This window comes from Dipteris shenzhenensis, chromosome 9 (assembly GCF_047967505.1).
Source record: "Dipteris shenzhenensis isolate YYH24624 ecotype China chromosome 9, Dip_SZ_1.0, whole genome shotgun sequence".
NCBI lineage: Eukaryota > Viridiplantae > Streptophyta > Polypodiopsida > Gleicheniales > Dipteridaceae > Dipteris > Dipteris shenzhenensis.
Genome location: NC_141604.1, coordinates 5,957,189 through 5,974,210, shown reverse-complemented (window position 1 = coordinate 5,974,210; position 17,022 = coordinate 5,957,189). Strand labels below are relative to the sequence as shown.

Genomic DNA, 17,022 nt, shown 5'->3' with positions numbered 1-17,022 from the left:
ATTATGAGTATATTATTGGACCTTCTTGAGGGGTTCCAATGCACACATACACGCATGCACACACAACAACACAAAGCACCCATAGACACACATACAGATGTGTTATAATATCTAACTCTATACCGAGTTGATCTCCTATATCATCATCGTACTCTAGCATCGTATGTTCACCTAAGAGTACTTGATCATCTTCTTCATTCCTCTATCATATATATATGAGTATACATGGGCACTGTACAAGTGGGTGGGCACACTGCCCTTTACCCCAACAACCTCCCACTTAAAGGCAGTGTGCCTTTAAGGGAGTATAGTACACATATAATACAATCAGCCATAGGCTGAAAAACAAGATGACCACACCATCATCCTATGCCCATCGGCACTTTACAATGTGCAAAGTGCATAGAGGATAAGCTGCTAGCAGACATCAGGTTTGCAGGATAGAAAATGACAAGCTGTAGATGCCTGTCAACCAAGATCTCATGCCAGATCTAACTTGGAGAGTGAACTCTCACCACCACGTGCTCTTGTGCTAAGTCCATAGCACCCAAACTGTCACTGTGCAGAGAAAATGTCTCTGTACCACCTGTGACCATAAGCACATAACCTACAATAGACCTCTGCTGGTCTACCCAACCTACATCACCTGCATGCTGCTCCTGGAAGCATAAGGACCTGATGTCCACAACCGCTTCCCTACTGCCAAAATCTACCATAATCATGCTACCAACTCCCACTGCAACAACGGAAGCAAGAACTGGAAGTGTAGCACCAATGGCAAACATGTGAGAACCAAGTCTCAACACAGTCATGGATGCATTAAGTACTATGGCTGCCATATCAACCATAACTTGCTGCTCAACTAATCTGTGATCGTCAAACCTGCAGTGTTTCAAGTATGAAGCCAATACAGGCAATGGAGTACTCAGTAACTTCCCCCTCTCCATACTGAAACAACCAAGTATCTGACAAACATCATCAAGACCATGCAGCTCCCACTGCAAAGCATCCCTGTCCATAAGGAACCATATGGCAAGTAACCTCAGAATGATAGCAACCTCCTGAATACTGAGACCATAACCTGTCTCACTGCGCATCACATCCGGAGCTCTCATAACGGTATCAAACCTATGAAGCCAAGCTCGAGGGGATTGCTTATAGCCATGGAGGCACTTACTAAGCAAACATATCAATGATTCCTGCCCATGCACAATATGACCTGAGTCAATAACTGCAGAAACCACATCTGTCCTGGCATAACCAGCCAATGGATCATACCGGGCATCATTAGCCAAAGTATCCTCCTCACCATGCATAGCCTCATCCTCATCTGCAAGAGGCACTCCGCATCCTGGGAGTAAACTGTAACTGTCCATAGAAGATGCATCAACAATCTCCATAGGAGTATAAACCTGTGGAATACTTGAGACATTTGACCGTCTCTGACCAAAATCAGGAAGTAATCGTGGCTGTCCCAACTTTATAACCTGCTCACCGTGGGGAAAACCTCCCACTCCAAGGGATATGGGCTGCCCCTGCAAAGAATTCGGAGGTATCAGTGCACTTACACCCTCCTGGAACACCACTCTCCTGCTATCCACAGTCCTGGGCTGTCTAAACATAGCATCCTCTCTGAAATAGACATTATGGCTGCGTATCAACTCTCTAGTTGAAGAATCCCATAACCTGTAGTCCCTACTAGACTCACTGTATCCAAGGAAGATACACCTCCTCGATCGGGAACCATGAGCATAAGCCTCGCAGCCAAACACACATAAATGCTCATAACATGGTGCCTTGCCTGTCAAGAAGTCAAATGGCACTCTACCATTCAGAGATCTCCTGGGTGACCTGTTAAGAAAGTATGCAGCTGTCTTACATGCCTCAGCCCAATAGCATTCGGTAAGACCTGCATACCGTAGCATGCTACCAATCCTGTCCAATAGAATCCGATTTATGCCTTCTGCCAAGGCATCATGAGCAGAAAGAGAAGGAGTGGTCAACACCCTCCTGATACCAAGTGTATCACATAGATGCTGAAATCTAGAAGAGGTAAACTCTGCATCACCATCAGCCATCAAGCTCAATAGCTTCTTTCCTGACTGATTTTCAGCATTACCCAAGAAGCACTGAAATGTATCATATACATCATGCTTCTGCCGAATCGGATATACCCATATGTACTTTGTAGCAGCATCAATAAATGTCACAAAGTAAGAGGCGCCACCCAGTGAAACGGTAGGTATAGGCCCACAAACTGCACTATGAACCAACTGTAATGGCTCAACATACCTCTCACTGACTGTCTTCCTCACAAAGGAGGATCCTGACTGCTGACCATCATCACAATCATGACATAAAATTTGAGAGACATCCATGACAAGAATGTATCTCAATGTTGTAAGGGCTTCCATACCTGCAGTAGACATATGTCCAAGTCTAGCATTCCATAAACTAGCTGATGGCTGCTTACTAATCATAAGCATCTTATCCTGGACACCTGATACATGCAATGCATAAAAGAATCCAACCCGTGATCCCCTAGCCATAACCAGATTGCCTCTAGCAATCTTCCATGCACGATCACCCAAAGAGACATGATAACCTGCCTCAACCAACTGTCCAGTACTGATCTTGCTCGTAGCAAGTCCTGGTATATGTCTAACCCTCTGTAGAACAAGAATAGAGCCACTAGGCATAACAAGGTGGGTATCCCCATAACCATAGACATCCATAGAATGATCAATGCCCATCAAACAACTCTCCACAATGCATTCTTGATATGCACTGAACCATGACCTATGAGGGGTCATATGACATGAAGCACATGGATCCAACATCCAATCACCAAGAATGGGTACATCAGTGGCCAAGAAGGAGGTGTCAGACATAGACAAAAGAATGCCTTCATCACTGCTACTGTCAGTGGAAACCCTGGCATCCATGCCTTGAAACTCAACATGCTTCTTCTCCTTCTTCCTGTCATTCTTAACCTTGCTCTTCTTCTTGCATTTTCTTAGCCATTTCCAGCAGTACTTTTTCATGTGGCCATACTTTCCACAATAGAAACATCTAACACAAGTCCGAGAGCTAGACTTGCTCCTGGAATTCCCCCTTGAACATGACCTGTTTCTACCAATTGATCGACCTTTGGAGTGCATATCAAGGCTGTAATTCAGCCCATCAATACATTTCAGCCCATCATGCTGTAACATAACACTATCATGGTCATACATCTAGCATATACGAGTATAAAACTCATATGCATGGTAGTCTACACCCTGTACACCATCCTGTACCTGCAAGTAGACTGACTTTGAGAGTGATGACTGAATGATAGAGCATGCTTGCTCATCCATGTCATCCCAATCACTCTGTTTAATGCTATTAGGCTTGATACCTTTGCATTGAATGGGCTTATGCTACCTTTTCTGCACTAACACATCATAAATCTGCTCTTTCCAATACTGAAAGTTTGATCCATCCAACCTCTCAATATCAAAGAGGGCACTACCAGCTGTAGATGCCATATTTGTGGCACAATAGCTCACAACCAAAGAGCAGTATAGTGCAATAGGCAACCCAAATGACCAAAAAATATAGTGTTGTCCAGACCAATTAGGTCTCCAAATAAACTGGCTGATCCAATGCTCAAAAGCACTCAGCCATAAAGAGGCATAAACAAGAATATATGCAGCCCAGTAACCTGCCAATGCTTGGCAATTGAAGTAAGAAATGCACTGAACCAAATGAGCAATGCCTGCTCAACCAATGGCAATAGGAGCCCAGCTCAACTATCCATAAACATTAGTGCGGCATCCACCAATGCAAATCCATAATGCATCGAAATGGCATTTACTGATGCATCACCTTGAGTGTGCAATCCTTTGGCAACAAAATCAAGCATTCACCACTTGCCAAATGTGCCAAAGTGACTTGCCTAAATGCCAATAATGCCCTTGGACTGAAGTGAGATCCCAATCACTTTCTGTATTTTACTGTGAGTTCCCAATTCACTGTTGTGCAAGAGAAATTCCTACAACAATACCTCACAGCCACTTTGGGCAAAATAACATGCTGTCCCTGTTTTTGAACGTCAGCGATATCTTTTCACTGAAAGACCGGATGCCAAAGCTGTAAACAGCAAAGTTGTAGCTGGTAGAAAGATCTACAACTTGTCAGTTGATCTCAGGAGCCAAAGCCTTGTGGATTCTCAGATATTCTCACCTGAAAAATAGCTTCCTGCACATTGGTCACAAATAGACAGTAGACTGCAACTTTTTGTGGTTTTGCAGAGGCTGTAACTCCTGCAGCTTATACCGGATCAACTTGCTTCCAAAAGCAAAGTTGTAGTATATTCTGTGAACTACAACTTTCCAGAAATATTCAGTCCTGAAAATGACTGTTTTGTCATAAAAACAGCAACAACAGCTTCCTTGAATGTTTGCTGCCCTTTACAGCACTCATCTGCTCCGGCAAAAAACAGCCCCAAAAATGGTCAAAATACATCCAACAGATCACCCCGTATGTCAACTGCAACACCAGCAAAATGGCAAGTACAATGCCCAACCAAATCAGCCCCAAGAATGCTCATAGATCAGCAATTAAATAGCCCAAAAGCACTAGCAAAACAGCCCCGAAATGTGCTCCAAATGATGCTAATCTGACAGGATCTCAATACATCACCGTACCACCGTATGTATCCAACATAGGCAAATAACCATGCATCCAACGAACTGTCAATGCATCTCAACCAGGCATGTACCATTGTCAAAGCATGTGTCAATGCCACTGCCAAAGTGATGTACAGATCGAAAGCTCCTTGTGCAAGACTGCAAAATGGCATATGACCAGTCCCGCAAAGTGCCTAAGCAACAGCCTCAAATCAGCCTATCCACAGCTAATGTCCACAAGGCGTACTTCTACAAAATGTCCTGCAAAGAGACCAAAATCAGCCAATGCTCAGCTCCAAGACCTCAAATGCAACAATGGCTATCTCCCAAGCATACAACTGCATCAAACATGCAATCCACAAGCTCTCCAACAGCTCATCTTCTCCAAAATGGATGTTGTTGCTATCACTGGGCTGCTCTTCCTTTGCTCACGGGATGGAGCATCCCTACAGCCCTCCATGCAATGGACTGCCACGAGTGATCCTCAACAGAGCTAGCCATCATCAACATTGCAACGCCCACAGCTCTTGCTCCTAGGCACTCAGCCATCCACAGTAGCTTCAAGCAAAGCTTCAACACATGTTTGCCTCCAACGTGAGCAACTCTTCATGCCTCGGCAAGCAAGCTGACTCGACATAGCTCACAACACAGTCAACCCTCCATCGGCCAAGTCCTCTATTCAATGGGACAAACCAGTCCGCAGCTGCGCCTCCACCACACACGGATGAGCAAACTGGCAGCCCCGCAAACAGTCAACCATACGAGCAGCCAAGCCATATCCCTCAGCTACTCTCTCACGAGCACCATCTCCATAGCCCTTCAGCAGTGCCACAGCCTCTACTCAGACGCTCAGCCTCAACGTCCATTGCTCCAAACCCACCGATGGCGATTCGTAGGCCAAATAACAAATGGCTCCAGCATCGACAAACTCAGTAGTGACCTCTCATGGCATCCCTCGAATGTCAGAGCGGATCTTATCCTCCACGCACAGCAACTCCAACAACCTGCAGCCAAGAGCTCCTCATCACTGCGCCCATCGTCGTGGAGACTGGCAAAACCAAAGCCACCTCCCAGCGTCACTTCCCAGTGAGCCGAGTCTCCATATTACGTCTCCGACGCCGACCTCGTCGCTTTGATACTAGGCTGATCCTCTCTAACCTTGTTGGCCACACTCACCAAGCTCTCCTTAGCTCTGATACCAGTTGTGGGAGAGGAGAGCACACACAAAGGAATACAAGACACCAAAAGTGGTGGAGCAAAAGCTACTCCAGCTTATTCCTCTATCATATATATATGAGTATACATGGGCACTGTACAAGTGGGTGGGCACACTGCCCTTTACCCCAACACGAAGTGCTGAGGCCCTTGTATTAGTTGGGGATGTGCACATTTTACAATATAATAGACCCTTGCATTCATTGTATACAAAAAGTATATAGCATAACAGATGATGAGCTAACTCATTTCAAAGTAACCAGTCTACGTTATGTGTGTATGATGTGACTAAAGTTCCTATGTGTATTGAATTATGTATTACTCAATGGTTGCCAAGTCTTATTTCTTCAAGATGGAAAATATGAAGGCAGCATTGATATAACTATTTTGAGAGGCCATGAAAATAAATAAGATGATCATGAAGGACGTCATTTAAATATGATATTTAGATGAACATTTTGTGTAAGGTATCATTTATTCTTATGTCAGAAAGATAGTGCATCCTTGGCAACTCAAATCAAGTACACAAGAAGATATCCATAGTAACTCTAAGTCTTATAATTGACCAAACCCTTTAAAACACATCAAGGGTTTGAGTGTAAAGAAAGCCCCATACTTCATTTTTTAAATCACATCTCGCCATTATGTAGAAACCAAATGTTGTGATAGCATAAGTTAAGTCCTTTAGCATTTCTATGTCAGTTTGAACCTCCTTTAAATTTCAAGGCATATATTTAAAAATGCAAAGATTTACTAAGTAATATCCTTTTGGAGATATTATTCCACCTATAATCTAACCATTGAATGGCCAAGTAGCCCAAAAGAGACAAGCAACTAAAAAAGACATGCATATTTTGAATAGGACTAATTATATGAAGTGACGAGAATGTCATAATAATAAGGTAAGAGGGCCCAAATTTTGTTCAAGCCAAAAGAGGTCATTAAAAAAATCCATAAACTACTAATGAACAATCCCAAGGCATCTCAAAAACTTTTCAAACTCATAGCGCCCATGTTCTAACAAATATCTTAGTAAGCCAGATTCTTTTTGAAGAGAATGGACTAATCATGTTAAGAAATGAAGTAAAGGGAGACAAAGGAGGCTCCAAGAATCGTATTGTGGGATGGAATTATAAAAGTCTTTAAAAATTATACTATAGCGTTTAGACCAGACGACTAAAATGTGTACCATTTCCAAATAATACCTCATGGGATATTTTGTTGCAATGCATTAAACAAAAGGATTGATATCTATCTTGACAATCGTGATTGTAAACTTTATTGTCGTCAAAAAAGAATCAGATGCATTCGTTCAAGAGGTACTTCACATGCATTTGCTTGGCATAAGTAACTGCATGGCGACATGCTTGTAACCTAAGGAAACATGTTCCCTTTGTTTCTTGGAGTACCGGATGGTGGGAATCAAGGGAGATGTACGATGACACCACTAGATTGAGCCATGTTATGCTGTCGCTAATTGCAAAAGGTAGAAGACGGTTGTGTGATGTGGCATATGGTGTGGAATGCATGGACTAGATATTTAGGTTTAGAGGCGGCGAGGTATCATAAAGGAAAGGCAATGTGGAATAGAACTACTCATAGCATTAGGCAAGCAAAAAGTGCGTTGGGATGTGAAGGTTTTTTTTAAATTGAAATAGGCGTTGGGATGTGAAGGTATTATAAAAGCAAGGCAATGTTTTCGAAAGGTCCGTGGGAAGTGGATTAAATAAAAGCAGGGGGCACGCGGCATATCCCAGCGTGGCGTCAACCACACTAATAAAATATATTTGGCGATTGCGCTATTATTGAGGCCAGCACGCCGCCCTGGTATCGTGGGGGCCAGCTGTATCCGTCGCCCGGCCCCACCCTTCTTCTTCCCATTGGTCAAACCCCCCACTCCCGCGGCCTGCCCTGCCCTTTTTCATTCGGAATACAGTTCTTTAAAGGTTTCCAGTTTCCCAAGGCAAATTTATTTGTCCGGCTTTTCAGCCGAAGATTATAAATGTTTATGGCTTAGAGAATCATGAAGACATTAAATGGGAGATAGAAGGTCAATCAGTAAGATCATAGCAAGTTTTTTTTTAAAATCCTGCGCAAATAAAGAAGCTTTATTAAAAGGCTCAAGGATCATAGCAAGTTTGAGAAAAGAGAGAGAGTGTGTGTGTGTGTGAGAGAGAGAGAGAGAGGAGAGAGAGAAACCATCCTAAAATTTTTTGTCCAAGTATTGCTATTATATAGTAGCTACCTAAAATGCAATTCCACTTTTCATGGTCCTCGAGTTGATTTTTGTGCCAACAATGAACATTAAAGAGGAGTCGAGAGGGGACATGACATCTTGGTACTCTCCTTAAGGGGATTCCTCATTGAACCAAAAACTAAGAGACTTGAATGGGAAAATATTCAGAACCCCTTTCATGTAATTGATATGATCTTTATCCCTCCATTCCAACCGTGTGTTTAGCATTCATGAGAAACGCGATGGGTCCAGGAGATGGAATGTGGAAGAGAAGACATGGCGTTCTTCCATGCTCCCCCTATCCTAAAGGGGGTATCAAGATGTCATGTAAGACTTGGACCAAAATTTCCTTGGATTTAGATATTTAATCTACATAAACTATGAGAGAGCCTTCCATCGAAAGCATATTCCGACAGTTGAATACTTGATAGGGGTTTAAACCATACTTCCCTAAGCACTCGATGTTCTATATAAAAGAGTCAAGTAATCCATGTGAGTTGTGAGAAAAATGTTCTGAGCTAATTTGCAAGCATCTAGTAGACTTTCAATTTTGAGGTCTTGAAAGGGATATGTGAATTAGCAGAGGCACATGCAAAAAAATGTGTGTGTGTGTGTGTGTGTGGAAGGGGGTGCACATGCATATATATGTGGCAATGCTTAAGGAGAATGTAGCTATATTAGTGTTTTTCACAAGTTTAGGGGATTAGAATATATGTTTTGTTAAATCTTACGGTCTATTTATCTATCTATCTATAAACGATCACTTTTGTTTTGAGAGTTAGTTTTCTATGTAGGCACCTATATGCAGCACACATCTCATGGAGAGTTCACTCTTTTGCCCAACCTTATGTATTCGATGCTCTCTTGTGCCAAATGAACCATGGCATTTCATCTCCCTTGAGCAACATACATTTGACATTTAGCATCCAAGAGGGAGTTGCAGTCTTAACAAAAAACTCGGGTTTACCTTCAGGTGAATGGAAGAATTTGTATTTTGACCTAAAGGAGAATTATTTGATGACACAGGACTTGCACTTTTTTTGCAAATATAGTTATGAATTGTGTGAAAACATCCAAATTCATGAAATTCCGTCTCTAATTTTATGAGGTTGGAGGTTTTAGAGATTCTCCATGAAATATTTTCTGTGACACTAAGGAGTTGACAGTCCCTGGGGCTGACCAAAAAATATTTTCAGTGGACATTGGGACTTAAAGGAGACACATGCAAAAAAATGTGCGCATGTATGTGCATGCTCGTTCGTGCATATAGATGTGGAAGTGCTTTAATATATTATTAATGTTAGGAGTGTTTAACAAATTTAGGGGACTAGAATTTATTTGTTGTTAAATCTTACCATCTCTATCTATTCATCCATAAAGTCACACTTATGTTGTGAGTGTTATGCAGGCGCTTACACCCATCAGACATCTCGTGAAGAACTGTTTTCCTTGACCTTATGTATTTGATGCCACCAAAGTCATGCTCTCGTGTTTCGAGATGACTCGCTCTTGTTAAAGTACATCATATTGGTGCATTTTAACTCATGCATTTCATGTCTCTTGAGCAACATATATCTAACGTTGGCATCCAAAGGGAGTTGTACTATTTGCAGAAGACTTGGATTTACTGTTAGGTCAACTAAAGAATTTCGATTTTCACCTGAAGGAGAAATATTTGGAGGTCACAAAGCTTTGCAAATATAGTTATAAATTGTGTGTTCAAAGCTCCAAATTCTGGAAATTCTATTTCCAAGAAGAACACTATGGAGCTAAGAGTCCCTATATCTTGGGAGCTCACCAAAGAATCTTTCCTGTGGACACTAGGGGAGCTGAGAGTCCCTATAGCTTGGGAGCTCACAACAGAATATTACTTGTCAAAGTGGACACTGGGGAGCTGAGAGTCCCTGTAGCTTGCGAGCTCACCAGAAAATTTCCTATGGACACTGGGGAGCTGAGAGTCCCTATAGCTTGGGAGCTCATGAGAAAATATTTCCTCTGGAAAATGGAGAGGTGAAAATGGAGAGGTGATAGTCCCTGTATACCAAGAGAAGACTACACGCTCACCCAAGGACAATGGAGAGGAGATAGTCCCTCTAGCTTGGGAGCTCACACTTGCACGCTGACCCAATTTTATACTCATAGCTACACTAAAAAAATGATAAAGCCAAAGGGCCATAGCCTTACTTTTTGTCAACGTCTCAAATCCTGGTGCAAGCAAGCAAGCAACGATTAATTTATACATATTGCATTGTCCTGTCTAATGTCTACAGTAGCAACAATTTTACCTTAGTTGTAATCAGTCGACAGCTTCTGCAACAATTGCTGATGAAACACCAGCAGCACTTGGATCGTTAAGAGTGTTCTGGCCTGTTTCTCTGAATCCTCGGACCTCCTCCTCCCATCAGAGTTTGTCTCCCATTCACAATGTCTAGTCCTCTTGTCCCCCCCTTTTGCAGATTTGTCTCCCCTCATTCCCTCCTGCCTACTTTCATCATCCCCATTCCGGACTGCATCTGCATCTTCAGCCCAACAGCATCTGGCAATCCACTCCCTTCACAGAATTTTTGGGCCGATCCTTGATCCCTCCAGTTAAAATATTATACTGGATTTCTTAGAAGCTTCAGAATCTGTGCTTGTAAGTTGTTGCAAGCCCATGCCCCAGCACACTTCCAGAGAAACTTCACAAATTACTGCAAAGCGGCAAAGCCCATCCCCCAGCACACTTCCAGAGAAAAGCTTCACAAATTTCTGCAAAGCCTAATGCTTCGTTCATTTACAAATACTCTGCTAATTTGCAGCAAGCCCAGCATGCTAGTCGTTTACGGAAAAGGCCGTCTAAAGTTGCAGTGGCATCAAACCAATAAATATATCGAAGTTGACTGTGAATCAGTCATGAGTGAAGCTTAAGAGTTTGATGTGGCTGCAACCCCAAGGTGCCTCTAGAGAACCCAGCTCAGAAATTGTCGCAAACGCAGGAACTCGATGCTGCGAGTCCAGCTTCCCAGTCGTTTATCGAGAACCTTCAGAAGCTCTTGCAACCCAGCACTAATACGCTCCCACAGAACGTTAAGAATTTTCTGCAAGCTCAACGTATTTGCTTCCGAAGAAGCTTAACAGTTTGCCTTCACGCAGCTGCAAGTCCACTACACCAGCTGGTTACGTCCAGCTCATCCAGCCTGGTTATTCTCGACCCATGATCAAGTTGGCCGGAAGAAGGATCGCCATAGCAATGTAATATGCTTCACCTATATATATTGGTCGCTTCCTTTAATTCGTTTGGCTTTCTATTGACTACGATGTTTTCATGACCTGATCAAGTTCACCTCGTGGTTCTAGCAGTCAATGTTGAATCGGCTCTTAACGAAGAAATTAGTTCGAAGCAACAAAAAGGCGGAGCAATTCTCTGCGGACGAGCTGTCGGATGATTCTTATTACGAACCGGACCATGGAGGTAATTGAAAACCCTGTTCGGTTTTATGTAAAGATTAAGCCTCATTCCCGTGCGCAAAACTCCGCATCAAGATATTTGATTACCGCTGTTTAAAGTTTGGAACTGTAAGATGATTCGATGCATACATGTTTGCATCTATTATATACGAAAATTGTAGGAAGTTGAAGTACTGGTCGGTGGGAACTGGTGCTAAGCAAAAACTCAAGCTAGCACACATTCGCTTCAATATAGTATTGTTCAAGAATACTCTTTGAGAGGAGCGCGTGAGGGTCTGGTAATTCCCAACCGAGACATGACAATTCGTGACTGTTCCAAAATGTTAGCTCAACATTCTCCGGGATCGAAGTCATTACTCGAGTCATCAGAGACGATCTCGACGAACCGCGGCGGAATCGAAACACAGCCGTTCAAGTATGGTAACAATATAGCTCTATCTAAATTTCCTGATATGAGTCCGTTCCCTGTACACCACAGCACTTCGTTCAGTCGAAAGTCGATCAATTATTACTGAAGAAATTGATTTGCAGGTTATTCGTTGGGACCTGGAACGTGGGAGGAAAAGCGCCTCCCAACGATTTGGCTATTCAGAACTGGCTAGGGCTTCAACAACTTGCAGACATCTATGTCATCGGGTAAGCAAGATGGCTGTAGTTTAAATTCCACAAGAGGACTCTGATCAACAGAACGCAGGAAAGAGACGACTGACATCGATCACTGGCCATGGATTTCCACTACCAGGTTCCAGGAGATCGTTCCTTTGAATGCAGGAAACGTCCTTGGCATTGAAGACGGCACACCAGCTTCCAAATGGAATGCGCTGATTCAAAACACGTTGAACAATCCCTGCAAGTTTGAGAGAACGGAATACTGCAGCGCTCCTTCGTCGCCCTCTCGTGATGATCTAGATCAGACCCCCGGTGTCGATGAGCAAGCGAGCCGGCACTCTTTCTCAGACGAAAACAGTTTTACGTATAGGGCATCCTCTACGCTAACTTCAAGTCGTTCCGTGAAAAATCGAAAATATTACATCCGGATCGCCAGTAAGCAGATGGTGGGCATATTCATAACAGTTTGGATGAGGAGGGAACTAAGTCGGCATGTGAAAGCTGTGGAGGTTTGCTCTGTCGGATGTGGCATCATGGGACGCCTCGGAAACAAGGTAACAAGCGTCCGAGTAGCTAATTTCGTAGAAGGAGTCTACCGCCTAACGTCCAATATCGAGAACACCGCTGACTGGGTCGAGAATGATCTTCGTGCGCACAGGGTTCAATCTCCGTCAGCTTGTCCTTGCATCAGACGAATTTCTGTTTTGTCTGCAGCCACTTGTCGTCAGGCGACAAGGAACTTGATGCTTTGCGGAGGAATTCCGACGTGAAAGAGATCCTTCGACGGACATTTTTCCCTCGTTCAAAGAAACAGGAGTTGATGAGTTTGCCTGAAACTATCTGGGGGCATGAGTAGGTTCCCATCAATTGACTCCGCGTATGAGTGTCTTCAATAATTTGCTCTTCTGAAAGAGAAACTAGGTGAATGTCTGATTTTCTCATTCTTGTTGTATGAACAGCCGGATCATATGGTTTGGAGACTTGAACTATAGAGTATCCTTGCGTTGCGAAGAGCTCAAATTGCTCGTTGCCAAGGAAGACTGGGTGACACTGTTGACGAAAGACCAGGTCAGCTTCTGTAGTGGTAATCCTGACTAGAAATTTACAGTATCTCACTGAGAAACTGTCTCCGTGACTACATGAAATGCAACGTGTGCTCACTGCTTATATGCTATTGCAGCTGAAATTTGAACAGCATGCGGGGCGTGCCTTTGACGGTTGGCATGAGGGATCCATCAAATTTGCCCCAACCTACAAGTACATGAAGAATTCCGATTTATACGTTGCGATGCATGCTAAAGAGGGTGGGAAAAAACGCGCTCCAGCTTGGTAAGCTAGTTGGGTCGATGTTGCTGAAATATGGAACGCTCAGGTCGTCAATTGTGTGCCTGTCTTCACTTGCTTCGAATTTGTGTTCAGGTGCGATCGCATACTGTGGTATGGCAAGGGACTCAAACAACTGTCATACGTCAGGACCGAATCAAAGCATTCAGATCATCGTCCAGTCAGATCTTTCTTCAGGGCTGAAGTAGATATACTAAAACGACGCCAATTCATGAATTTCTTGCCGTTATCAATGGCTAAAGTAGAAGTGGAGGAAGTTTTCCAGGCGGATCAAGCAAAGTTTCGAGATACTAATTTTGGCGGAGGAGAGGTAAATAAATTCAAATCAGAGATTCTCTCATAATCTGGCATAAGATGCTAAGGGGTATGCCGCACTGTTGGCTAGCTGAGCAAAGCAGGATTCTTTTACAGACTCTCTCCTTCATGTACAGGTATGCAAAGTCCGAACTGCAGGTGGTGCCACTTTCAAAGTCAGAAATCTCACTGTGTTTCCCCTCTTGTATGAGGAAGATGCAGTACTAAATCAGGAACAAATGGTAAGCGTTGTTGATCCGACTGATAAACATTGCTTGAAACAGTTTTATCTTTTGCTGTCACCATGTACATGGTGAAAGCGGCCTAAGTTACGTGATTCAAGAAGCTCATTCAGCTGTTTCCTTAAACTATGGTGCAGGATTGAACTATTCAAGCAACATTTGCTTGTATGTGCAATATACAGATGGGTATATAATGCCGTGCGTTACGAGCATCGAAATTAGAGTAGATATAATGCAACTAAGATACCATTATGTCCTAGCTATCCGGTTAGAGCCAGTGCATTCATCAGAATGGATGTAGCTGAGTCAGTTACATGACATGGATCAATAACGAAACGGAGCTCTGCATAGGCTGGCGACTTTCTTTATTCATGGCACACACAATATGCTACAGCGTTTGCAAATCCAAAGCTCTATGGTAAGCCATCACCGCCATGAATATTCATTTTCTCCATTTGCATGATGCTTTGCCTTTCTTGGAAAAAGCCCTTGGAAAGGTAGAATGTATTTCTTGTTCTGACCTTCATCTGCATAGGAGATGACTAATTTGAACTTGTGCATCTTTGGTGAAAATTCCAAAGTGCCTGATTTTGCTACAACCGGCTATGGGACTATAACAGATATTGTATCATTGCGTTGTTTGTGTGCTTGAAAGATTATATATTAAGCTGAGGCGTTCGAGGCTGATGTGTACGCAGAAGAACCGGCTTAAAGGTCTTGATTTTCCAAAATGGATGGGCCTGCTGGAAGCATTGATCGGCAATGTACTGTACAATACCCGACATTCAGATGTATTATCCAAAAGCGATAACATCCATAAGTAACTCGTCTTTGGTTTTTGAGATCGCTTTACATCAATGTCCTATGTGGATACGTTCAAGCTTTGAGACTGGTTATCTTCTAGGTTGATGAATTATTTCTATCTTCTACTTGTAATATACAGATTGTGATACTTAAATCTTCTTCGTTATCTTTATTGGCATTGAATTCCGATTTGCTCATATCGCTTGTGGCCTCTCATGAGACAAGGGAATTAGTTGGACATGGTGATGTATTTTTCAGTGTTTCAAATGTAGATTTACTCTACAAGACATATCAAAACATTAAATTAACCACACAATGTTGACCTAGCATATGTGAGGTGTGTTTTGAATTAATGGCTTGTCCACCTGAGTAAATATATAAACATATTATTTATATAAAAGCAAGTGAATGTGCATAATTTTGCTAGTCTTAGATTATGCATATGATAGATTATGTACATATTGATTAGCTCCATAATAAAACATTTAGCAATTTCATCAAATACGCCTAGATGCGCTTCATGCACTACCACTAGGGTTCCTATCTACAGGCTATGATGATATCAACATGTCAAGCGGTCAAATGTCATGCAAGGCTTCTAATTTATCACTGTAGAATTACTCACATGCGATTAGACATGTCTAGCTCCACACATCTTGATAGATAATTCTCAAGTATCCATGTCCTATTATCTATACATGAGGGATGCAAAGAGGCAAAATATGAATGAGTATTCTAAGCAATTGGGTTTTGTTCCGAGAAAGAATTTACTAATAGTATTTGTGACAGTACTCACAAGAATACACCATTTTAAACCCGATAAAGAGGTAGATCATATCTTTACATTGCCCCTTTTATCCATTTTTCCACCTTTAGGACATGACACAATTTGCTTTACATTAGCAATTTAACACTCAATAGCATGGACCATGAAAACTTAAGCATGCTTGTCTTGCATCCACTTGAATTTTTATGAATGCCCAACCATTACATCCATTTCCAGGGATTTAAAAAGTACGTTTTAAAAAATAAAAATACGTACGTTTCGATTAAAGATCGTGGCCTAATGCCCTAAACGCAAAAAAACGCAGTTCTTTACACTGACTGTCGACTGCGAGCATACTGCGCAGTTTATACTTTTACTACACGGTATCATGACCTGCCTATTGCATGGTATCTATCCATACCAAGCGGTATCATTTACCTCGCACGGTCCCACATCTACACTAAATGGTTTTTTTAGGGTGCCACGACACACCACCAATAACTTGCCATATCATGCGGTACATGTCATATCGGCATGTGTGACACCTTGGATCGTCCAACGGGGAAGGATACACAATCCTGAACGTTGGCATATTGCACGGTGTAAGACGGTACTGCGTGATGTCTATGAGAAATTCTATAAAAGGAATCCGCTCCCACCACTACTGCTCTGCCAAAACTTGTCGCTTTCCGTTGATTTCTTCCGCAGTTGTCTCCCAAGCCTCTTGGTGAGATTCTAGAGCTTTTAGTATTGGCTAGTCGGGCCGAGTAATGACCCGCCTTTGTTGGTCAGATTCACCTCGCCTGGCTGACTGTCAGTAGGCTGTTTGAGAGAGGGAAAGAGAGGGATTGAAAGAGAGAGACAGAGAGAGGAAAGAGAGGGAGGGAGAGTAAAAGAGAGATGAAAATAGAGAGAGGTCAGATTCACCTCGCTTGGCGGACTGTAAGTAGGTTGTTTGAGAGAGGGAAAGAGAGGGAGTGAAAGAGAGATAGAGAGAGGAAAGAGAGGGAGGGAGAGTAAAAGAGAGAGACAAAAATAGAGAGAGGGAGAGTAAAAGAGAGAGAGGGAGAGATGCCTTTTTATGTCTCAATCAAGCCAAGAGATGATCGGCTCCGGCCAATCGGATTCACCTCGCCTCAATTGATGTGTGTAATAGTAAAGATCGAAGCCGAGTGATGGCTTGCATCTGCCAGTTGGTTCCCCCCGCCTCGATCTTCTTATATATCATATCTATTTATGTACATAGGTATCAACAGAGCCGAGTTTTATCCATATGATGGCTTGCTTTTCCAGTCGGTTCCTCCTGATAGAACTCTTCCCAACTGGATGTGTGATTGGCAAAGTTGATCTAGTTCCTCTTGGGTATGTGATGTTGTTATATGTTTTCTATTC

The 17,022-nt window shown here is 42.7% G+C and overlaps 1 protein-coding gene across 1 annotated transcript; it reads left to right on the top strand.

The window, feature by feature from the left end:
- Positions 1-11,336: 11,336 nt before the first annotated feature.
- On the top strand, positions 11,337-14,851 carry LOC147898122 (type IV inositol polyphosphate 5-phosphatase 9-like). Its single transcript, XM_087378794.1, has 12 exons — positions 11,337-11,355; positions 11,464-11,575; positions 11,899-11,986; positions 12,103-12,207; positions 12,314-12,734; positions 12,839-13,032; positions 13,140-13,248; positions 13,361-13,509; positions 13,600-13,834; positions 13,956-14,060; positions 14,198-14,478; positions 14,759-14,851. The coding sequence occupies exons 2-11, from the start codon at positions 11,467-11,469 to the stop codon at positions 14,201-14,203; spliced, it is 1,521 nt and encodes a 506-aa protein (XP_087234920.1). The 5' UTR covers positions 11,337-11,355; positions 11,464-11,466; the 3' UTR covers positions 14,204-14,478; positions 14,759-14,851.
- The last annotated feature ends 2,171 nt before the right edge of the window (positions 14,852-17,022 follow it).